Source organism: Prionailurus bengalensis, chromosome E4 (genome assembly GCF_016509475.1).
Source record: "Prionailurus bengalensis isolate Pbe53 chromosome E4, Fcat_Pben_1.1_paternal_pri, whole genome shotgun sequence".
In the NCBI taxonomy this organism is placed as follows: Eukaryota; Metazoa; Chordata; class Mammalia; order Carnivora; family Felidae; genus Prionailurus; species Prionailurus bengalensis.
In genome coordinates, this window is record NC_057360.1 from 20,217,928 (window position 1) to 20,243,813 (window position 25,886).

General features: G+C 36.1%; 1 protein-coding gene across 5 annotated transcripts in view; it reads left to right on the forward strand.

The window, feature by feature from the left end:
• Window positions 1-25,886, forward strand: part of RALGPS2 (Ral GEF with PH domain and SH3 binding motif 2) — a 170,326-nt gene that overhangs the window by 16,455 nt on the left and 127,985 nt on the right. For 3 of the 5 annotated variants that reach the window (XM_043568127.1, XM_043568129.1, XM_043568131.1), the window contains exons 2-3: window positions 19,349-19,494; window positions 25,775-25,879. In XM_043568127.1, coding sequence (XP_043424062.1) covers window positions 19,438-19,494; window positions 25,775-25,879 — 162 coding nt within the window. In that variant the 5' untranslated portion in view covers window positions 19,349-19,437. Of the gene's footprint in view, window positions 1-18,510; window positions 18,742-19,348; window positions 19,495-25,774; window positions 25,880-25,886 lie in introns of all 5 variants that reach the window. The other 2 variants (XM_043568128.1, XM_043568130.1) reach the window with 1 other exon arrangement.

A 25,886-nucleotide genomic window follows, 5' to 3' on the forward strand; every position in this document is an offset into this window, starting at 1 on the left:
AATTTGTATGCTCCAAAACATTTTACTTGGAAATCTTCACTAGAAGTAAGAAAACAAAAAACAATAAAGAACACCAGCATGAATACATAATACATACTTTAATTATGGACACATTAAATGTATTTTAATATAATACTTCCTAACATGTTATCTCATATTGTGTTAAAAATAATACAAGGAGGTGACACTAGAGAACTACAGAATCCTGGATTCTGTTGCAGATAGGTATCCTTATTAGAGCCAAAAAAGGAGTCCTGGAAGGTGGCAAGAGAAAAGTGACAAGCAGTACAAAACTAACATGTCATCCAGTTGTGTGTTGTTGTTGTTGTTGTTGTTGTTGTTTTCAGTTGTGTGTTTTTAAAAATGCCATTAAAATGAAGCTGAGAATACGTTTAGACACAGTTCCCACTTCAATGAACATCCAGAATGCACAGTGGGAGGGTAAAGGTAGGGTTGTAATTTTATTGTGCAGTTTTAGCCATAACTTTCCCCTCAGTCTACTGTATGCAAAGACATGAGGAGAAAGTCATGTCATGATATGAAACCTAATCAGCATCAAACAATTCATAGTAGCCAGAAACCCTATGAAGGCCACAAAGCACATGAGCCTTTAAGTTTTAAAGCCTACTTAACATAAAAAAATTTACATTGGGAAAGAAACACACAGATTTAAAGATTATTTATTTATTTTTAAAAATCCTTTAACAGTTTTAGTAACCATCAGAGATGTATGTAGAGTTTTAATTTTTAAACCTCTCTTTCCTTCCTGTTTCTTACTTACCTTTTTAATTTTTTTTTTTTTCAACGTTTATTTTATTTTTGGGACAGAGAGAGACAGAGCATGAATGGGGGAGGGGCAGAGAGAGAGGGAGACACAGAATCAGAAACAGGCTCCAGGCTCTGAGCCATCAGCCCAGAGCCCGACGCGGGGCTCGAACTCACGGACCGCGAGATCGTGACCTGGCTGAAGTCGGACGCTTAACCGACTGCGCCACCCAGGCACCCCTAATTTTTTTTTTTAACACTTATTTATTTTTGAGAGACAGAGACAGAGCATGAGTGGGGAGGGGCAGAGAGAGAGGGAGACACAGAATCCGAAGCAGGCTCCAGGCTCCAAGCTGTCAGCACGGAGTCCAACACGGGGCTCAAACGCACAGACCACAAGATCATGACCTGAGCTGACGTCAGATGCTTAACTGACTGAGCCACCCAGGCGCCCTCTTATTTACCTTTTTAAATGAAATCAAGGAGGTCTCAATTTCTTGCCACTATTTCTTTTATTTCTAATGCTTGCTTCTTTCCCATTTTTTCAGGTACAGAGACTTAGGTAAGCAAGATATGATATTAGGTAGGTAGTAGACTGTTGTAAGATTTTTGTACTGCACTTGAAGGTAGATTACGGTAAGTTAAAGGATGTATACTAAAGGATGTACACTATAAATCCTAAAGCAATCCTGTTCTCAAAAAAGTTGTAGGTAATCTAACAAAGGAGATAAAATGGTATCAGAAAATACAGTTATTTAATTTTTAAAAAAGTCATAAAAAGAGCAAAAAGGTCCATGGAACACATAGAAACAAACAGCAAGATAATAGACTTACACCTAACCATGTCAGTAATCACATCAAATGTAAGTGGTCTAAAAACACCAGTTAAAAGGCAGAGATAGGCAGATAAAAAAGCAAGACTTAACGATATATTCTTGTCTATAAGAAGCATACTTTAAATATAAAGGTACAAATAGATTAAAAGAATGGAAAAACATATACCATACTTACAACAGTCGAAAGATAGAATGGCTAATTAATACTAGACAAAGTAGACTTCATTCAGAGCAAAGAATATTTCCAAGGATAAAAGATATCATTACATAATGATAAAGAAATTGGTTAATTAAGAGGACATAACACTTCTAAACATTTTTTTTTTGCCTCTAATAGAATTTCAAAATTTCTCTTGATAGAACTCTAAAGAGAAATAGTCAAATTGTCTGTTTTAGTTGGAGAGTTCAGTACCCTTCTCTGAGTATTGAAAATCACAAAGATATAGAAGGTTTGAATAATAGTGTCAACCAATTTGACCTAATTAACACTTATAGAATATTTAACCTAACAACAGCAGAGTATTCTCAATTCTTCTTAAGTACATTTTCCATGATGGACCATATTTTGAGCCATAAAACAAGTCTCAGTAATTTAAAAGGATTGAGAACCTGTGTTCTCTGATCACAGTGGAATTAAATTAGAAATTGTTAGCAGAAAACTGCAAAATTTACTAATACTTGGAAACTAAATAATACAATGCTGAATAACCTATGGCTTAAAGAATAGATCAAAAGGAAATTATAAAATATTTTGTACTAAATGAAAATAAAACATACCAGAATTTGTGAGCTACCAGTAAAGCAGTACCGAGGAGGGAATTTATAGCGCTGAATGCCTATATTAGAAAAGGAAAAAGATCTCAAATTAATGATTCTCACTTCCACATTAAGAAATTAGGAAAAAAGTAAATTAAACCAGAATAATTGAAAGAAAATGGTAAAGGTCAATATGGGAGAATGTATAAAAAACAGGAAAACAAAGACAAAATCAGTGATAACCACAAACTGTTTCTTTGGGAAGTTCTGTACAGTAAATAAAGCTCTAACTGGACTGGTTAGTATCAGGAACGACAGAGGTGACATCACTACAGATTCTACACACAATAAAAGGATAATAACGGAGTATTATAAGCAGCATTATGCTTATAAATTTTACACCACAAATGAAATGGACAAATTCTCCAAAAGATACACACTACTACACTCAAGAAGGAATAGACAACTTGAATAGACTTGTGTCTATTAAAGACATGGATACTATTAAAATATTCCCACCAAAAAACCTCTAGGCCCAGATGGCTTCTAAATTCTAAATTTAGAATTTAATGAATTCTAAATATTTAAGGAATAGATTATACCAGTTCTAAACAAAGACTTTCAGAAAGTTGCAGAGAAAGGAATACTTCCTAACTTACTTTGTGAGGCTAGTATTACCCTTATATTTCAAACTAGACAAAGACATTAGGAGAAAAGAAGACTATACAGAAATATCCCACATGAGCATACATGCAAAAATTCTAAACTAATTATAGCAAATTAAATGTAACCATTTATAAAACAAAACAAAATATCATGACCAAGTGGGGTTTATTCCAGGAATTCAAGGTAGGTTTAGCATTTAAAAAGCAATCAGTATAAGTCCCTGTTAACCAACTGAAAAAGAAAAGCCATAGGATTATCTCAGTAAATGCAGAAAGAAAAAAGCATTTGATAATCTTATTAAATCTTCCATTCCAGATAGTAACTCTGAGCAAACTCTCTGAAAAGACTACAGATAATGTAATTTTAATGGTGGAAGACCAAATGCTTTCTCCTTGAGACCTAGAACAAGTCAAGATTGTCTACTCTGACTACTTCTGTTCCATAGTATACTGGAGGTTCTAGGCAGTGTAGTCAAGCAAAAAACAAAAGGCATCTAGAATGGAAGGGAGGAAGTAAAAGTATCTTTTTTCTTTTCTTTTTTTTTTTTTTTGCAGACGGCAGAACTGTAGAAAATCTGTTGGAACCTATAAAACTAAAACTAATCAGTGAGTTTAATAAAGTTTCAGGATAAAGAATCGATATATGAATATCAGTTACACTTCATAAACTAGCAACAAACAGAAATTGAAATTTAATAAAATCAATACCATTGGCCATAGCAACATGTATGAAATACTGAAAACTACACAGTATTGCTGAACAGAATTAAAGAATACTTAGATAACTGGGGTGGTGTTCCTTGTTCATGGGTTTGGAAGACTGATTGTTACTAAGATGACAGCTCTCACCAAATAGTTCTGTTGATTTAGTGCAATCCCATTCCCAAATTTTAGCAGGCTTTTATACACACACACACACACACAAACACACACATATAGAAATCAACACATTGATTCTAAACTTCATGTAAAACTGAAAACAATCTAAAATAGCAGAAAAAAATTTTTAAAAAGAAGAACAAAGTTAGAGAGTCAGTACTACGTGATATCACAATCACTATACAATTAAAGCAATCAAAACAGTATGGTATTGGTGTATACACAGAGAAATAGATCAGTGGGATAGAAGAGTCCAGAAATAAGCCAATGCATATTATAGACAACTGAATTTTAATAAAGTACAAAGGCAATTGAATGAAGAAAGGATAGCCTGTTCGACAAATCATGCTGGCACAGTTGGGTATCAATATATACAAGCACATGAACTTCACTCTGTATCTTGCCTGCAAAAGTTAACTCAAAATGAATCATAGACCTAAGTATAAAAACTTAAAATTATAGAACTTTTAGACAAAAACAGGAGAAAATCTTTGTGATCTTGAGTTAGGCAAATATTTTTATTTTTGAGAGAGAACCAGTGGGGGAGCAGAAGAGAAAGGGGAGGGGAGAAAGGTTCCGAAGTGAGCTCCATGCTGACAGCAGAGAGCCCAGTGCGGGACCTGAACTTCTGAGCCATGAGATCATGATGTGAGCTGAAGTTGGAAGCTTAACCGACTGAGCGGCCCAGATGCCCCTAAGGCAAATATTTTTAAATGTAACACCAAAAGCGTGATTCATAAAACAACATTGATAAGTGAACTTTGTCAAATTAAAAATGTGTGCTCTTCAAAAAGTATTAAGAGAATGAAAAGACAAGCTGTAGGGTGGGAGAAAATATTTGCAAATCAGTTGTGTAAGGATTTATATCTAGGATATGTAAAGAACTCTCAAAATATTTATATTTATATTACTTATATTAAATGTAATATTGGTCATTAGAGAAATGCCAATCAGAATCATAGGTGAGCTACTGATTCATACTTATTAGAATTACCAAAAAGGCTTACCAAGTGTTGGCAAGGGTGTACAAGAACTAGATCTCTGTACTTCGCTGTTGAGTTTGTAAATAGTACAACCACTTTAGGAAATAGTTTGATTATTTCTTAAAATGTTAGATATAGACCTACTGGCTATTCTACCTAGATATTTACTGAAGAGAAAATACTTCCATACTGACCTTCACAGCAGCTTTATTTGTAATAACCACTGAAATCTAGATGCTCATCAGTAGATGAATGGGTAAACAAATGATGGTATGTTCATACTACTTAGCAATAAAAAGGCATGTACTGTTGATACACCCAACAACACAGATGAATCTCAAAGTAACTTTGCTGAATGAGAGAAACCAGGCACTTGGGAGCAAGTGGCTATGTTCGCTATCTTGACTGTAGAGATTTTTTCATGGGTGTTTACTGTATACATTGAACATGTATGCCACCTCTGTATAAATAAAGCTGTTTTGAAAAAGTGATGCAATGAAGATCCTAATACATATATGAATTGATGAAAGATTTACCAAAAACTGTTTTTTTAACATGGATCCTTGCTGTGCCTTTCACGTAATTATTTAAATACACACAAAGCAGAAGTCAGTTATAACCTTTTTCTTAGAAATAATCAAGAAATAGGGGGTGCCTGGGTGGCTCCGTTGGTTAAGCAGCTGACTTCAGCTCAGGTCATGATCTCATGGTTCGTGAGTTCGAGCCCGCGTCGGGCTCTGTGCTGACAGCTCAGAGACTGGAGCCTGCTTCGGATTCTGTGTCTCCCTCTCTCTGTCCCTTCCCCGCTCATGCTCTGTTTCTCTCTGTCTCTCAAAAATGAATAAACGTTAAAAAAAATTTTTTTTAAAGATTAAAATGCCTATCTAGACACCTGTTTGCCCAAATTACACAAATAGACCAAGACTCTTGTCCAAATCAGATACTTCAGCAGTTTTACATGATACTTGAATCTTAGTATTTTCTTCTTTTTACATCTTAAAAGAGAACCTGAGGGAGGGAGAAGGCATGTTTGAGTGGAAGAATGAGGCCTCAGGACGAGGATTTGGATTGGGTTGAGAACATTGGCTCTTAATATGTTGCTTGTGTGCAGTGTTGGTTTTCCAATAGATTCTTTCTTAGATCTTATTTATTTGATTTGATGAGGAGTAACTTGCTGCTACTATAGATATATCTGCAGCTGCCCCGGAAGATTAATGTTACCTGGCTGAATTTGGTCTGTGTACAGCCTTTCCCTGCATACCCTCATCTGAGGAGTGCTTTCTGAAGTAGAATCTGCCCTTGGTTTTGTTCTAGATGAAGGGTCAATAGACTTTTTGTAAAGGCCCAGATCGTAAATACTTCAGACTTTTTTTTGCAGGCCATACAGTCACCGTTGCATCTATTCAGGCCTGCCTTTGTGGGGTGAAAGGAACCATAAACAAGACATAAATGAATGAGTGTAGTTGTGTTCGAATAAAACAATTTTAATTTACAAAAACAGGGCTGGATTCAGCTTGTGGCCGTAGTTTGCAAACCCTTGTTCTACACCATCAGGATTTCCTCTTTGGGACATTTGGCATCATCTGGTTAGTTTCCTAGTGGTAGTTGCAAATGGAGGAAAGTGGTACCCTTTCACTTGCACCTGCTCTGTTGAACTTAATGGCTTTTGCAGATGATGGTATGAAATAAGTGAATGACCTCAACTATCAGGGAGGAGTAGAATGATAAGGCATGCTTACTTCCTTTCTCACTCACAACCCATTTGCAGATGGTCAACAAATTCAGCAAGTTTACTTTTGAAAATTCTATGGAATTAGTTTTTTAAAAATATACTTATAATCTCCTGGCTGAAGTAGGGCAATAATTGCTGTTTCTGCTTTTAAGGTTCTCTTTCTAATCCGCCAGCCTCCACACATGTTGCCAGTTCCTTTTCTAAAATAAAAGTGTTATGGCATACATCTCTGCCTGTAATTATACGGTAACTCCCAGTCACCCAGAATAGTGATTCTTAACCACTTTTTATTCCTGAGTCCCTTTGAAAATCATTGGATAGCTGTGGATCCAGGAAAATTAATTTTTGTGAGTGCTCATTACACAATTTTCATACTTCTGGGAAGTTGTGCAGTTCATGGCTCTAGGATTTAATCCATGGTCTCTTAGTTAACAACTTTTGATTTAGAGAATGAAGTGCATGTTTCTTCCCATGCTTGTACATGCTTCATGATCTGTTTCCAGTCTGTCTTTGCAACATATTATCCATGTTCCCTGCCTCCCTATCCCTCTTCCTCTCTCTCTGTCTGTCGCTCTTTCTGTCTGTCTGTCTGTCTGTCTCTCTCTCTCTCTCTCTCTCTCTCTCACACACACACACACACTTTTTTTTTCTACAAAGAATTTACCAATACTTTTCTGCCATGCCAGTTTCTTCCATTCTGTCTTTGCAAGTATTATTTTCTCTTGCCAGGAATGTCCATACTACTTCCCCTCCATCTGCCCAGTTTCTACTCGTTAAGACTCATTTCAAATAGCAGATTCTTAGTGAAGACTTCCCTGACATTTCCTCTTTGTCAGACATAAATAAGTATGAAGGATTTGTAGCCACTGAGACTTGCAAGGATGGGGGTGGGGTGGAGAGGAGAATGAAGGAGGAAGACTTCTAGGAAAGATTTCTTTGCTCTCTTTCTTTTTTTTTTCCTTTTTTCTTTTTTTAGTATTTATTTATTTTGAGCAAGAGGGAGAAAGACAATGCCAAGCAGGGTCCGTGCAGAGCCCGACACAGGGCTCAATTTCACAAACCACAAGATAATGACCTGAGCCGAGATCAAGAGTCAGATGCCTAACCAACTGAGCCACCAAGGTGCCCGAAGATTTCTTTGCTTTTGAGAGATATACCTCTTCTTGAATAATGGCATCTGACTTACAGCGTTGTTATGAAGATTGCATGAGATAATATATGTGAAGTACTTGCTCGTAAATTGGTATAGTGGGCATTTAATTCAGTTAGCTATTGTTTTTTACTAAGTTGAAATCTAGCATTTTACTAGGTGAAATCTAGCATTTAAGGGCAAGTGAATGCCTTTCCATTGGCCATCTTGGAAGCACTAAATTTGAGCTTATAAAGAAGTAAGGGCAAGTCTGCAGCCTCAAATGCTGGAAGCTGATGAAAAGCAATAAGCAAAATCTTTGACCCAAAGTCAAGAATCAGAATGACTTATAAGGCTTGAGTTTCTTAATTTCTAAATACTATATTTAGAGGAGTGGAAAAAAAAAAAGATACCTCTTCTTAACCTCCCTGAACCTCAGTTTTCTAAGTTGAGTATAATAATGTTTACCTTGGGCTGTTAAATGAAGAGCAGTGTTCCAATCTCTACAGCACCTTGATAATTATACAGGAAATTCTTCTTCTTCTAATCAGTGTGTGGCCCCAGGAACATATTGCAGGAGTAAACTAATCTTCAGAGACCCACTTCTTTCGGTTGTGAATAAAATGTCCCGATGGAAAACTATATTGTAAATTTACTAAAACAAGATTTATTCAAATCCTGCTGAAATTATCTTAAGGTGTGTGTGTGAGATACAAGTTGTCATGCAAATATTTATGTTGTTATAGGCATTGCTACATTTAAACATCCAGTGGAATTTTTACTATAAGAGTACATGATGCTTTTTTGGCTAGTAAGTTGCAAATAGAATAGATACCTGTCTTTGACAAATTAACACTTGTGTTTTTCACTATTCTGGGAATGACTGATGACTGTATGACATATGATAATTTGTAATTTTGCTGAGCACAGATGTGATACTAGTCCGTCACACTGTTGTCAAACTGAACTCTCTGCGCCAGAGCCAAAATATAACACAAAGACAGAGTTTGGGATAGAGAGGAATGATAACTTTATTGCTTTGCTGGGAAGAGAAGGTTGCAGCAGGCTAAGGCCTTCAAAACTGCAAGCCCAACTGGAGGAAGAGGTTGGGGGCTTTATAGGGAAATAATATAACTATATCTATAGGGAAATAAAATAACTCCTGGTGCTGGTGACCAAAGAGAAGCAAAAAGCAATAGGTATGGGAAGAGGAATTTTGGATAAATTAATGAGTAAAATGTAAAATTCTCTGGTGGCTTAAATCAATGGTATAAATGAGTCTACTTTGCAATTGCATAAGTATAAATTCTTTCAGTAATTTTAGAATCATTAAACGGCCTGTAAGAGTAAAAAAAAAAAATTAGTTACACTTTAATGTGTTATATGCCGTAGTAGTATTTTCAAATAGGGGAATTTTCAAGATGTTCTGGGACAAAATTCCTTATAACATTGAGGATCTATTGTACTTGAGGTTACCACACTGGTATTTATTTATTGAGACTTCAGAATTCAATAGGAATAAATAATACAGTCTCTCTGTGTGTATAATACTATCTCTCCTTCTGAATGAAACTTCTAAGATCATATAATTTAGTAGTCCATTTATAAGGACTCTTTTTGTTGCCTATAGGATGAAGTCCAGGCTTTTCTTTTTACTGTAACAAACATTGCCTTTTTTACCTACTTCTCCAGACTCCGTTATTGAAGCTTCTCCTCTCTTTTTTACATTTTGCCCTTTTTAATTATACTGTACCTAACGATTGGCAATTCCCTGAATGCCAGTGTCAAAGGATTTCACCATCCTAGCCTTTATATACATGGTATTTCTTTTGTTTACCTTATTCACCTGATGAACTTCTATTAGAAATGAAGGTGGAGAGAAACTAGATATTTCACCCTCTGCCACCTCCACGTTTCCACAATTAAGGGTTGGTTAGGGAGTGGGTAATTTGGCATTGTAGAAAGCACTGAGGATTAGCAAACAGAAGACTTGCATTTAAGACCTACCTCTGCAATTAACTGATTAAGTGAGCCTGGCCGCATCACATAACCTCCCGTGGGATTGTTGTCTTCTGTAAAATCAGGGGATTGGGATAAAACAGTGAGTAAGTAAACTTACTTCCTCCCCCCCTTCCTTTTCTTTTTCTTTACTTCCAGTTTTCTTCCCCTTCTTTCATTCTTGAACATGTGAAGAATACAACAGTTTCCATCACTTTTTAGTAAATTACTACAGCCATGGTTTTTCATGAAGAGTGGGGGCGGCTTGGTAGGGCTTGCCCTGGGATAAGGGCGACAAATATTAAAATAAGGGATTTGAAGTGTACCCTAAGTTGAGATCTCCAAAGATCTTCCACCTCTTAAATAATATTCATCTGTATTCTTTGTATTAGCATGAGAAAAATATTTGTGAACATATATAGCTTAATTCTAAAAGACTGTTCATGAGACCATTTTGGCTCTGAAGTCAAAAGTGACCACTAACACCATCTGTTGGTGGGAAGAGTTGTACTGTTTATTGGATATGTAGCTTAGTTTCTATGAAATTTTGCAAATTAAAGGTTTTTAAGTTGAGGCACTTCTGTATAATTCAGGAGAATGAACAGGATTCCCCCTTGCACTTTATGTTTTGAAATAATTTCAAACTGTCAGAAAAGTTATAGGTGTATAGAAGTCAAAAAGGCACCAGTGTTTTTTAAAACATTTTGCCCCATTTGCTTTATCATTTATTTCTCTTTCTCACATACATGTACATGCTGTCTTTCTGAAATATTTGAAAATAGTTTGCATGCCCCTTTACCTCTTAATATTTCAGTTGTATTTCTTAACAAAATTATTCTTTTATGTAACCACATCACAGTTATCAAATTCAGGAAACTGATACAGTACTTTAATCTATAGTCAATATTTCAATTTTGTGAATTGTTCCAATAATATCATTTACTGCCCTCCAGTACAGCCTCTTTAGTTGTCTCTTGAGTTTAAATTTGTACTGGTTCCTCAGCCTTTATTTGTGCTGTGAGATTTTTAAAAGAATGAATTCATAGAATGTTCCTCAGTTTATTTTTATCCATTTCCTTGAGATTAGATTCAGGTTATGCATCCTCAGCTCAACTACTTATAAGTGATGTGTCCTTCCCAGAGTATCACGGCAGAACCACATGATGTCTTTCCATTCCTAGTTGGCAATGGCAACTTTGATCCACACACTCAGGGTGTCGTCCTGTTTCTTCACACAGTGTAGTTACTTATTTTCCTCTTGCAACTAATAAGCAATCTGTGGGAAAACACTTTTGTTTTGTTTTGTTACTTTTTTCTAATTAAAATGTCTTTGTAGAAATTTTGAAATATATGAGTAAGCAAGCCAAAGTTAGGAAGAAATTGACTTGGAAACATGGAGATAGCTACATTGTAGTGCATATTGGTATAATCTCTGATCTACAGCATAATAGTGATAATGATAAACGAAAGGATTATACCTTAAATACTGTTTGGTAAATTGCTTTATTCACTTAGCAGTATGCTGTGAATATTTTCCTATACATCACTGAGTTTTCTTCTGTGATATTTTAGTGGCTACAGTGTTGCATGGTGTATAATCCTTTGCCTATGGATTATTCTGTGATGTTTGACTTAGTCTCGCATTTCAGGTACAAGAACCTCTTGAGTGTCCAGGCTATTTAATTGCTCTTCTTTCTAGGCTCTTTCTTTTTTCTTGCAGCTTGAGGGAAGCACTGCTGTACTGTTAGCGCATGTGAAATTTTCACTTCAACCATGGAGTCCTTGACCTACCGTTCTGTCTGTTCACAGTTTGATACTACCAGGCTGAGTTCTGAGTTCTTTTCTCTGACCATTTCTGAGCCTGCAGTGGCACACATCTGCCAGTTACATAAAGCTATTTCTGATTGAGCTGGATTGTTTTCATGTTTTGTGAATCTGTACAGTATGTTGGGATTTTTGTTTTATTCCAGATACATCGTTTTATGAGTTAAATGGACTTTTATGGGCTGACTTTCTGAATAGAGCTTCTGGCTAAAATGTATACACACCCACCACAACCAAAAACATACAAAACAAACATGTGGAGCACGGTTTATCTTTTTGCTTGGAACTTTCTGTTATCTGAATTCTAGTTAACCTATATTTATATTTTGGGCCAGGTTGCGTGGAAGATCTCAGAGCTCTTACGTGTTAGGATCACTTGGCAAATTGGCAAATTATCATCAGGGAATCTTTACTGGAGATAGAGATTTACTTAAGATTTTCCCCTTTAATGCTCATTTATTTGAAAATCTCTCATCAAGTATTTAGCTTGGGGCCAGTTAGGTAAATGGAAATATAAACTCTCTGTGTAAGATATGGGTCAGTTAATCGATCATTCCATTACTTCTACACTTCAGTACAGATGCAACAAAATTACATCTGAAAGGCTTATTATGTATAGAATCTCTATTGACTTAAGGTAGAATCATTGTAATCCTAGTGAATTTTTTGAAGTCGCTTCATTATTTTTAAGTCTTTCTTTACACTTTGGGAAATAAAGGCTACTATTTTATAAATGGTGAAGTACAAATATATCAAATGGACCAGTTTCTTAGGGCACGTGGGTGGCTCAGAGGCAAGTTGAGTGCCCAATTTCAGCTCAGGACACGATCTCACAGTTCGTGGGTTCAAACCCCATGTCAGGCTTTGTGCTGACAGCGCAGAGCCTGCTTGGGATCCCTGTCTCTCCCTCACTCTCTGCCCCACCCCTGCTTGTGCACACATAGAAATCATGTGACTCTTGAAGCTGAATAGAAGTTTAACAGATAGTAGTATTCTGTTTATTTCATTTCCTGCTCTTTTCCCCTCTAGTCATATTATGAACTTAGAGTAGGAACAACGTTTTAGGTTCTCTTTTCTGTTTCCTTCCTTCCCTCATTTTGTTTCCCTACAATTCCTTCTCCCCTTGACCCTTCCTTTCTCTCTTCCGCACCCCCCGCCTCTGTCCTGGGTTTGTTTGTTTGTTTTTTATCTACCCATTTATCAACTCATCTGTCTTTTTTGTCTTTTGATTTTTCCTTCCCATCTCTGCTCCCTTTTTAATTCCCATCCAGCTGTCTGCCCCTACTGTGCAAGCTTGGGCAAGTTACCTCTCCTCTCCTCTCCCCTCCCCTATAAAAATAGGGTATAATGTTATTACTTCATAGAATTGTTTTGATGATCCAGTGAATTTGTAATGAAAAAGTTCTCAGCAAGCCTGCCAGGTAATAAGCACTCCTGGATATTAGCTTTTATTGTGATTGTTGTACTGCTTTGTATATTCCAATATATAAAACAAACGATAGGATTTTCTATAAAAGGAGAAGTAGTTTTCCTTTTTTTTTTTGCAAATAAAAGTAGATGATTGTTTTTATTTTTATTTATTTATTTTTTTTTTAAATTTTTTTTTCAACGTTTTTTTTTTTATTTATTTTTGGGACAGAGAGAGACAGAGCATGAACGGGGGAGGGGCAGAGAGAGAGGGAGACACAGAATCGGAAACAGGCTCCAGGCTCCGAGCCATCAGCCCGGAGCCTGACGCGGGGCTCGAACTCACGGACCGCAAGATCGTGACCTGGCTGAAGTCGGACGCTTAACCGACTGTGCCACCCAGACGCCCCGATGATTGTTTTTAAAAGTAGTTAAAGAAGTTAGTTTTGAACTCTTAAATGTTTTGGTAATCTAAAAACATTAATCATATTAGCAGTCATGACTAAGATAATTATTTCTGCTTTGAAATAAATTAGTTTTTCATGTATTACATTCTTAATTGCTTGCCATATGGACTAATTTTGTGCTAAGTTCTTTGTATAAAAGTATATTTTGCCTTCTCTTTTTTTTTTTTTTTAATTTTTTTTTTTCAACGTTTATTCATTTTTGGGACAGAGAGAGACAGAGCATGAACGGGGGAGGGGCAGAGAGAGAGGGAGACACAGAATCGGAAACAGGCTCCAGGCTCTGAGCCATCAGCCCAGAGCCTGACGCGGGGCTCGAACTCACGGACGGCGAGATCGTGACCTGGCTGAAGTCGGACGCTTAACCGACTGCGCCACCCAGGCGCCCTTGCCTTCTCTTGAATAAGAATTTAGCTGGGTATGGAATTCTAGGTTGACAGTTATTTTCTCTCAGCACTTGGAAGATATTTTCTTCTGTGTGCATTGTTTTTGTTGAGAAGCTTTCCATTTAATTTTATTCATATGTAAGTAAAGTGACTTATTCCACTTGCTTTTAAAACAAATATTCTCCAGTTTAGAATGATGTATATAGAATATGACTCTTTACTTTCTTTGCTCAAGGTTTGTGATTCCTGAACATGAAATTTGTATCTTGCCCATATTCTGGGAACTTCCCAGCCTTTATCTCTTTAAATGTTGCCTTTTATTATTTCTCTTCCTCTGGGACTTCTCTTAGACTGTGCTAGATCTTATTATTCTATTTTTCATTTCTCTTGATCTCTATGCATTTTGCATGTAATTCTTGTACAGAATTTTTGTATAATTTCCTTTCTCTCCGCTGCTTCACAAATTCTCTTCAGTTTTGTTTAATCTGATGCTTAATTCTCTAGCTACTATATTTTTCTTTTTTTAAGAAACATTTTTATTTGGTTTTCCAACAAATGTTTGTGTTGCTTTTTGCATAACATTTTCAGTTTCTTCTTTTAAGGCTGCTGATTTTAATCTTTCCTGTTTTATAGCCTTTATCAGGTAAGTGTTCATCTAAAGTTCTCAGAAGGTAATCCTAATAACTGTTGTGTTTCTTGCTTTTACTTGTAGCATGTTGTTTGCTTATACAGTTGGTAAACTTTTATCTTGAGCTTGCCAGTGGGGTTTTATTTGTGGGAATCCCACATTCATTGTCTTTTTGTTCCCTCCATTTGCCTGGGGTTCCAGGAGTCTCACTGGCTTGTGAACCTACTTTTGTGGATTTCTCATCTTGAGGGTCTTGAACTGTGCTGGTAGTATATAAATTCAAATTCTGTACCTGCTGGAGTATGCCTAGGATTACAGGTTTTTATTTTGTAGACAAGTTTGTGGACACTCTTCTCTAGCTTCAATGTTAAGTTCAGGCCAAGACAGACGAGTTTCTGTATCTTCTTACACCAGTAAACTTTCTTTCTTTCTTCCTTTTTTTTTTTTTTTTTTTTAATAGACATTTTATCATTGAAGGAGTAGACTATTCTGGCTGGCTGGCTTTATTCTAGGTAAAGGTGTGGTTGGGTGGGGTGGGGAACAGTGTGTGTGTCTCAGTTCTCATCTCTTGGTTGCCTTTTCTGTCCAACTGATAATCAAAACTCAACTTATAATTCCTAAATTTTACTCATACAAAGATTTTTATATTGTTTATCAGATGTATTGCTGGAAATTGAAATCCTCATCATATTCTTTTAAATGTGTGTAGTATTGTATGTATTATCTGATTTCCATTCGCCCTATACTGTAATTGGACATTGATATAACATTATCCTGTGAGTGATGCTTTATTCGGTGATTCATTCAGTCTTTTAACAGATACTTACTAAAGTAAGTAGTTGAGGGTCAAGTATTGTGTTCATGTGCCTGAATGAAAAGATGGAAAATAATGATTTTTCTATCATGTTTTGTTTTAAATATGAGTCTTTAATATCAAGGAACTCAAAGTTCATTAGGGAGAGATACATAAATAAACCAGTGTGAAAAGATGGCATTAGAATTTTGACAAAAGAGCAGTGGAAGCACAGATTTACAGGAAAATCTCTCTCCAGGAGGCACTGGGGACTCCTGTAACCCTGGATGTACACGAGAACTTTTTTCTTTTTAATTTCTTTTGTAATAGCCTGAACTTTTCAAGGGTGGCAAATAGCGAAGATAATCTTGCTTAGTGTTACACTGGAAATGGTTTTAAGAGGCAACCATGTTTTTAGTAAACTTCTGCTAGAATAATGGCTTTATTGTTGAAACAAAGTACTGGGGAATTGAGACTCCTCTCTCATTTTCTTAGATCAAAAAATTAAAGAAGGCAGTGGGAGTTTAGCTATCACAAATGCTGAAAGTGAGTTTGCCTGCATGCCATGATATACAGGCTACTTAAATCTTCAGGCCTTCCAAGAGTGTCATATGAAGCATGTCTTTAATATTCATTTTAAAATAAATGTTAAAGGAAAGCAAGCTGTAACAAGTGTTAAATATTGAACTGCAATTACAGTGTTTTAATTTTACCCCATTTTTTTCTCATGAAAGTTTTAAGGATATTATACTAGGAAGGTTTAGTTTTTTTTGTTGTTTTTTTTTTTAAGTTTATTTTGAGAGAGAGAGAGTCAGGAGTGGGGGGGGGGGTGGGAATGGGCAGAGAGAGAATCCCAAGCAGGCTCCATGTTGTCAGAGCAGAGCCTGGTGTGGGTCTTGAACCTACTAACTGTGAGATCATGACCTGATCTGAAGTCGGACGCTTACGAGATCATGACCTGATCTGAAGTCGGACGCTTACCTGACTGAGCCATCTAGGCACCTGAGGAAAGTTTAGTTTCTCTTGTTGAGCCCTTCATTTCTGTTTTCATCTTTCTTATAATTATCCATTGGAATTTCTTAATGTGGTTGTATACAAAGGTATTAAAATGGTTCTCACTATTGTAAATTGTGCTTTATTGAATAGCTTTACCTGTATAGTTTTTTCTCTATGAGATGAATTTCTAGGACTGAGATTTTAAGCCAGAGTATATGAGCATATCAATTCTGTATTGTCTAAGTGTTCCGAAAGAAATTGCTCTAATTAATTGTGTTTCACTACCATTTCCCTTATAGTTGCTTAGCTCTTTGAGGATATGTTTTATAGAAGTATTAAATGTCTTTCGCATAATATTCCTAATGATGATAGCATAACTTACTTTATAAAAGAATATGTATCTGCTTTTGTGAAATGAGATTCATTAGTGAGAAGTTGACACTTTGATTTTAATCCTTTGTTCGTTTAGTTGAAAAGTACTGGTTTCTTGGTGTGAATACCATTGAGAAGGTGGGGTGTTTAGGAGATGTGCCTGCACATCTAACGTGCCTGCAATTTAATAATTTAGTTCCATGACCTCAAGCAAGGAACTAAATCTACACATTTCAGATTTCCTGTTTGGGTATTATATTGCTTGGAAAGAAGCAATATCCTTGTTTTTGGATTTTAATTGCTTAGAAAGAAGCAATATACCTGTTTTGGGAATTAAACCCAAAGATTTAAATTTAAAGATTAACTGTCTTTAGAAGTTTCAGAATGAATTTAATTAAGAAGAGAGCTGTTGTGATGTTGGTAATAATTATGAATGATTGTGTCATTTGTAGCTCTAGGAAAATTAAATAGTAAAGTATGTATTTGTCTTGTTTAATTTGAACTTTTCCTGTGTGCAAAACACAGAAAGGTTTTGAGATACATACTAAGAACATAAACTTAGTTTGTATCTAAGGATTTAATGTTTGTATGATATCATATGAGATCTTAAACTTCACTTCAGCATTAAATAACACTGATATGTAGTACATTTGCAAATAGTTTATTTAAGGTATGCTTTACTGTACTTTTTTTAAAGTTAAAACCAGGCAGAGAAAACTTGATTCTTTACTGTTAGAGTTTAAAAATGTGTAATGTTTATTTCTGGTCTATAGTACTTCATTTTCAGTAAATAATAGTAAAAAAAATTACCTATTTGAAGAGTAGATTGAATACATTTCCTGTAACAATTTAATTAAAATCTTTTTCTTTAACACTAGGGGGCACTCTTGACTTACGGATTCATATCTAAATTAATCTTCATGCATAGACTGGAATGAAATGAAATTATCTGAAAACATGTTACTGCAAACTGAATGTTGACTTCAGAGAGAATTTGCATTATCAAGCTAATTTTATATGGCAGTGTAAATAAAAGTTGATCCTTAATAGTGGCATAAGAATAATGAACCTTATGAAATGCTGTAGATTGGAGGAAATGAAAGTATTTCAGTGCTCTGTTCACTTTCACGTTGACTTTTCTAAGTGGGTTCTAAATGGTTTTAAAAACCCATTATATCTAATATCTTTCTCATTTAAAAAAAGTCTAGCACCACGTTTTGCTCTTAAGCAGGTATTTAGTATATATCTGAAGAAATGAAGATAGTCTTAAGATATGACTGAAGGATGCTAACTAGCAGTAAATTTTAAGCATTTGAAAACCAAAATGTTTTGCTACATTCAGGAGACCTATTTTAGGCATGTTTTCATTCACTGTGTTTTCAGTTGGGATTTTGGAGATGCCCACCAACATGTATTTTGCCAGAGATGTATTTCTAAGGCTTTTGTCTTAATTCAGAGACTGTGGAACTTAAGCTTTGTGTGGATTAAGTAGACAAAATCTGCATCATCATAATTGCACACTTATCACGTGTCAGCACTGTTGTGTGGGCTTTGTATATATTCATTTCTCCTCATCACAACTCTGAGATAGGCACTTACTGTTACCTTTGTTTAATAGATAAGGAAACTGAGCCCAGAAAAGTTAACAGTTTTCTGGGTTCAAACTTAGGCAGTCTTGTTCTAGAGTCTGCTTCTAAATCACTGTCCTCTATTGCTTATCCGGAGAGAGGAAACTTAGCATCAAGAGAATTATTGTTATTTAGACTCAGTTTTTAAAGCCAGTGTAATTTAAAACACCTAATTTATAGACACTTATCATTTCTCTTATGAAGAAGGATCATTGAAATTCAAAGTTAGAAAGGGGCCTTAGAGTCCATTTGCCTCTGTCATTTTATAGAGAGGAAGAAATTCCATCCTAGACAGAAGTTACTGACACAGCGTTGTACAGCAAGTTACTTGTGGAAAGGGATGCGAAGCTCAAGTAAATATCCTGGCTTACAGTGAAGTGGAAAGAAGTGTGATGTTGTGGAAATAATATTTGACTAGAATTTTAGATGGCTCGAATTTTATTCTTGCCTCTCCTCATTTACCAGCCTGCGTCATCAGAAGCTCTGTTTCTTTGTGCTGTGTGAGTATAATAATGTCATCCTTAATTTAGTCTATTGGTAGTTGTGAAAGTTGGTGTGATAATGATTGAAGATATTCAGTAAACTTTAAAACCCTATACAAATAAACAAACGTATATTGTGGTATTTTTATGACACGTTATGTAATCTTTTATTTTTAATTACTTGCATCTTTGTAAACCAGTTTATCGGCAATGACAAACTTACTTAGTGTTGCTGATTTATAGATGTCTTTCAGATCTCTAAAAAATGTATTGAGTTATGCCATGTGTTACTTTGCCACATGGTGTTTTACACTTTTATTTACTTAAAACTAAAAAAGGTTTTTTGAATTTTTCTCACACGAAGTGAAAAATTATACTTCTGCTTTATGGATGAAGAACATAACAGTAACGTGTATCGAATATTGCCCATGTGGTGTTTCTGACCATTTGGAAATAGCATCCAGGATCGTCCTCAAGCTGGATATAGTGACTTAACTGAAATAAAAATAAAAAACTTCAGTGAAGTTGAAGTGTTTTATTTCTTGGCATGGTGATAGGCATGGATTTGCTCTCTTAAACGTCCAGTAAGACATAGAATAAACATTTTCTGTTTATTTTTTTACAGGAATAATAATGTATTTGTGGCCTTGGACATGAAGCAATCAGTCTTCTGTTACTGTTAACGTAGTGTCAAGGACTGATGTTGTGGGAAGCATGGACCTAATGAACGGGCAGGCAAGCAATGTTAATATTGCTGCTACTGCTTCTGAGGTAAGAATTTTTAGAAGTTTAGCTTTAGAGTTTCTTACCTGGCATTCTAATTTTTCAAGCATTATGGTTGGTCACAGATTTAACTCAGAATTTGAGAAAAGGGCTACAAATTTTTTAATTTTTAAAAAGCTTTTGTTTTTTATTTTTAAATGTTTATTTGAGAGAGAGAGAGGGAGGGAGAGGGAGGGTGCACACAAGTGGGGGAGGGGCAGAGGGAGAAGGAGACACAGGATTCAAGCAGGCTCTGTGCTGATAGCCTAGAGCCTGATGTGGGCTTGAACTTACAAACCTTGAGATCATGGCCTGAGCCGAGATCGAGTGTCAGACGCTTAACCAACTGAACCACAGAGGCACCGCCCCCCCCCCCAAACTGTTTTAATTGTTCCATTCATGTGTTCTATACATCTTAGAAACAGGTCATCCTTATTCACTTAAGGTATGTGACAAATGATTACTTAAAACTTTTTCTTGGGTTTAGTTAAAAAAAATTTTTTTGATGTTTATTTATTTTATTTTTTTTTTTAATTTTTCAACGTTTATTCATTTTTGGGACAGAGAGAGACAGAGCATGAACGGGGGGGGGGGGGCAGAGAGAGAGGGAGACACAGAATCGGAAACAGGCTCCAGGCTCTGAGCCATCAGCCCAGGGCCCGACGTGGGGCTCGAACTCCCGGACCGCGAGATCATGACCTGGCTGAAGTCGGACGCTTAACCGACTGTGCCACCCAGGCGCCCCTGATGTTTATTTTTGAGAGAGAGACAGAGAGGCCAAGCATGAGCAGGGGAAGGGCAGAGAGAGAGGGGAAGGGCATAGAGAGAGAGGAAGACATAGAATCCAAAGCAGGCTCCAGATTCTGAATTGTCAGCACAGAGCCCGACATAGGGCTTGAACCCACAGACTGCGAGATCATGACCTGAGCTGAAGTCAGATGCTTAATCGACTGAGCCACCAAGGCGCCCCTTGTGTTTAGTTTTAAAGGATACATAGAATGTATATATACATACATAGACTGTCTTTTTAGGGTATTTTTACATTGCATGAACCTTGAGGACAATAATACAAGTGAGAATAAAAGATTCTTTTTTTTTAGAATCACATAATTTTGACACTGTCCAGATCCCTTGATTCCCAGTCTCTTAAAGGAGATCAAAAACCATTAGGCTGAAATGTTGGAAGGGGTGTAGCTTAGAGTGTAAAGATGGAAGTGAAGACTGAACTAGATGCCCATCTCTCTAGTTAATGTGTTGGGATTTTATTTGTGCCTCACAGTTTTTCTTTTTTGCTTTACCTTTAAATCTAGAGTACTTGCCTTCTTTCCTTAATAGCTTAGCAAACAGCTCCTCTATTTCTCCTTTATTTTTCTCTTGTTACAGAGGATGAGAATAATGTTTATGACCTTTTAACACGTTGGCCTCAAAGTTGCTTAATAACTTCAACTCCATTTTGTCCCAGCCAGTTACTTAGGCCTTGCTGTCAGTGAAAATATTCTAAGTCTGTGGTTTCGATTATTTTTCTTATGCTGATGATTTCTGTATTTCTGTCTCTAGCTCTTGCTTCCCTCATACATTTTCATTAAGCATTTCTGATGAACCAGACATTTTATGTATAATATGAACAAAATCCAAGTTACTTGTTACTATTCTGCTCTACAACCTGTAAAGAAAATAGTCCAACCCCTTTCTCTGACTTTTGTTAATAGCATTACCAATTTCCCATCACTGTCTATATCAACACTATTTCCCTAGCCATCTAAGTTTGATATTTAGATTTGTCATTAACTCACTTCTCCTTTGTGTATCACAACCCATTTTCTCATCACAGCAGGGAGAATATGCGAGCAGAACAGAAGTTCCAGTTCTGTAATGTAACCACGCAACTGATACCCCATTCTCTCTGCCACATTCTGTTGGTTAGAAACAGGTCACAGTGCTGCCCACACTCAGGTGGAGGGAGCTCCACAGGATGTGAGCGCCAGGAGATGCAGACACTTGGCAGCTGTTGTAGAGCCTGTCCCGCACTCCTCCTCTCAAGGATCCGGCCCTTTTCTCCTTATTTCGACCAGCACCATCTGAGTTTGGTCATTATTTCTTGTCTAGATTATTGCAGTAGGCTTTTAGCTCGGTCTTGCACTTCCATTCTCTGCTATTTGGGGTCCGTTTGACTATAATTCAACCTTAATGTTCTTTTTTTTTTTTTTTTTTTTTTTTTTTCCAACGTTTATTTATTTTTGGGACAGAGAGAGACAGAGCATGAACGGGGGAGGGGCAGAGAGAGAGGGAGACACAGAATCTGAAACAGGCTCCAGGCTCTGAGCCATCAGCCCAGAGCCCGACGCGGGGCTCGAACTCACGGACCGCGAGATCGTGACCTGGCTGAAGTCGGACGCTTAACCGACTGCGCCACCCAGGCGCCCCAACCTTAATGTTCTTAAAATACAGCTCTTAAGCTTTTTTGTATCCCCAGATTGTCCATGGTTCCCCATTGCCTGTTAATTAAATGCAAATGACCCTAAACCTTTTATTTAAGACTTTCCTCATAATGGTTCTAAATTTTCTTTTTAATAGACTTAACTCCTGATAATTATCAACTTGAAATTTCATTCTAATGAAAGAATGCTACATCTTGCTGATGTTTGTATAAACCATTCTTTTCCTACTTTGGTTACAGCCTTGTCTGTATTAGTTTTTCTACATGGAATTTCTCTTCTCGCTCCAGTGTGCCTCTCCCTCTCACTGCACAAAAAAAATACATTTTGTCTGTCTTTCAAAACCTATTTCAAATGTTATACTTTCAGTAAAGTCTCTTCCTGATCCCCTCAACAGATAAGAGGTTTCCTATTTTGAAACTATCACTTAAAAAATCCCACTTTTAAAATAATTTTTTTCAATAAGTGTATATCACTTTAATTCCTCCTTGAGACAGGGATTATATTATTATATGTTTGTATATATGTTTATATTACATACATATAATATATCATATATGGGTGTTTTTATAACCATATTTTTGAATATGTTAAGTGTATATGTGTATATATATATATATAGGATATTTATAACTATATATCCTGAAACATTTGGTCTAATATTGCAGGAAACAGTACACAATTATTTGTTATATAAAATAGATCATTTTACTGTAAAAAAAAAAACAAAAAAAAACTGCCCTAAAAGTGAATGAATTACATCAGGCCTCGGAGTAATACAGTTTAGCATATGGTAAGTGGAAAAGGCTGTCTTTTAAATTGTTCTACACTGTGGTAAGAAAGTAAAATTTAAAAATACATATTTTTTGCCTTTTCTTAAAATAGAGATCTATTAATATAACAAAATGCAAAGATCCCATAAGTCTGAGAAGCTTATTAAATGGATAAAATACTTGATCTGTGTGATTGACTTCCCTGTCTTAGTACCTTTATAGTTAACCTGTACCAAAGCTTCTGAGATCAGAAGAGTTGCAGTGAAATTTTTCTTTTCCAGATATTGAGAGGTGTCAGTGGTTTTAATCTTGTCTTGAATATAGAATTACTACTCTTACCTTAGTGGATGTTATACTTAAATACTGTGTAGCTTATCAGTACCAACTTCTTTATTGGTATTGGGGAAGCAGATAGATATCCCTCTTAATTTCTTAAGCTTCTCCTCTAATGGCTTGTAAGGAGGAAAAAAGGAAAGTGATTACTTGTATTGATAAGCAATAAAATTGCCTTTATGATTTGCTAACTTGTCTTGAGTGAGTTAAAAACTTGGAGAAAATTGCCAAGTTATGTTTAAAATTAATGTCTCCACTTGACAGAATGTATTTGGTTATTGGGGCAGTAACTGATGTCTGTTTGAATGTTTGACATTATAAGTAAATTTCTAAATTAGTCTTGGGATATAAAATAATGATGTTGACATACTATAATCAGAATTACAGAGAATAAGCACACAAAATGCTGTTAGGAAAAATGATTATGGGACGTTGGATTTCTGCTAGATATGTAGAGGTTGGAGTTCATCACTCCTGTCCTCACAACATGAAAAAAAACGAACAAACTGAAAATCAGGAACTCTTCTTAGCTCTCTCAGAAAATTGATGTCACAGAGCAAACTGACATTGATGACCCAAAAACTGGAGAGAGGCAAATAGGAAATTAATTTACCAAGAGTATAAATCACTCTAGCCAGAAACGGGTAGAAAAACTTAAGCTGTAGTTGACAAATTGCTGGAGGCATTGTGTAGACTAGCAACTAGCTTGAAGTTAGAAACTCCTGAAGGCCCAGTCTTAGGTTCTCCCAACCCCCACTTTAGTGTTTTACCTCCAGAAGCTCTACCAGGTTCTCACAGTGAAGATCAGAGAAAAATACCCTCCTGCTTCTAGCGGGGGGAGGGGAAAATAACCATTCTGAATTATACCCAGTGCATTCTCTTCTCCCCTGACCTCAAGGGAAACTCCTTTACCAGAGACCTACTTGGGGCAAGAGAAATACCCAACACTAGCCCCCTCCCGCCTTTCTTTCTCATTTTCTCAGGGATCAGCAGTGGTGGTGGGGTACTGAGAAGTACTTGAGGTCACAGCCCAAGGACATAGGCTCACAAAAAGACCTTATAGAATACTCCCCCCCTTCCCCCCGTACTTCACCACCACATCAACAGGGCTCCTGTATAATAGTGAAGGATTATAGCAGAAGAAACTGCAAGACACAGATTCTAAGGAGTTCCTAGGGAAATCCAAAGACAAAAAGAAGGACACTAGAAAAATTGAAGAGTAGACACATCAAGTACAATAAACAGTAAACACAGCATAACTCCTACCTATAGAAACATAAATCCTTATACTGAAGACCTGTTTACCTCTCAGTTCCTATTACCCAGTACATTATGTCTGGTTTTCATAAAATTACAAGGAGTGCTAAAAGGTAAGAAAAAGACGTAGTCCGGACAGACAAAGCAGGTACAAGAGCCAGACTCAGGTCAGATATGGCAGAGTTTTAGAATTCTCTCTGGATAATTAAAATAACCATGATTAATAATGCTAAGGACTCTAATGGAAAAAATGGACAACTTGTAAAAACAAACGGACAATGTAAGCAGGAATACTGAAAGAAACTATTAGAAATCAAAAACTTGGTGACCAAAATGGAGAATGACTTTGGCTCACCAGTAGACTGGTGGCCAGTAGTCAGTCAGCGAAAGAGTTAGTAATGTTGAAGATATGTCAGTAGAAACATCCAAAACTAAAATGCAGAGAGAAAATAGAATGAAAAAAATGGAGTAGAATATCCAAGGACTGGGACAATGACAGAGGGTGTAACATACACGTAATGGAAACCAGAAGGAGAAGAGAAAGGGGCAGAAGAAATATTTGAAGTAGTAATGGTTGAGAATTTTCCCAAATTAATGACAGATCCTTTCCTTTGAAATGATTTTGATACTTAGCTGCTAATGAAAGTGAGAGAAAACATAAAAATGAGGCATAATGACAAGTGTTCAAAACTGATGGATAACAGCTGGTAGTTTGACATACATATTTATACATTGGCAACTGAAATTTGGTGAATTTTTTTGTGCCGTTAACTGTAGCCACTATTTAATAGAGCATGATCTAATATGTTCTTATAGCAATGATGCTCTGATTTCAGCCAACTGAGGCAGAGTACATTTTTATCTCGTGGTACAGATGAAGTGGAAATTGAACAGAAATAAACTTTTCAGAGCCAAAAGCCACCTATTGTCTTATATGTAATAACAGCAAATTCAAACTTAAAATAGTAACCTTAAAACAGAAAACTGTTAACTTTGTAGTATAATAGGAAGAATAGTATCAATTGTACTATTGCAGACAGACATCACTTAACAAATATGATCGGATTACTTAGTTAATGAAGTTCTGAATGTTTTATGATTTAGGTTATGAAAATAATTTGTATTTTTCTTTAAAACAATAGTTTAAAAATTATAAACAGAGGTATTCTTCTCCCCTAACTTGCCTTTACCCCATTTGAGAATCATAGAGCTTGTTAAAATCTTTTATTTCTGTAAGAAATGATAGGATGTCAGGATGAGGAAACTGACAGACAAGAAAATGACTCATGTAAGAACCTAGAAATTTAAAGAGATTAGATTTTTCAGTTGTCTGAGCCTTTATCTGGTGCTCTTCCAACTAAGCAGCGTGTTGTACCCGGTTTTTCTACCGTGTTTGTCGACCCACTGTTTTCAGTTTAATGCCAGTGGAGTTTCTGTGGCACTGACTGTGAGACAGTATTAAAATGGCTGCATTTTCTTTCAATTTAACAGAAAAGTAGCAGTTCCGAATCATTAAGTGACAAAGGTTCTGAACTGAAGAAAAGCTTTGATGCTGTGGTATTTGATGTTCTTAAGGTTACACCAGAAGAATATGCGGTAAGCC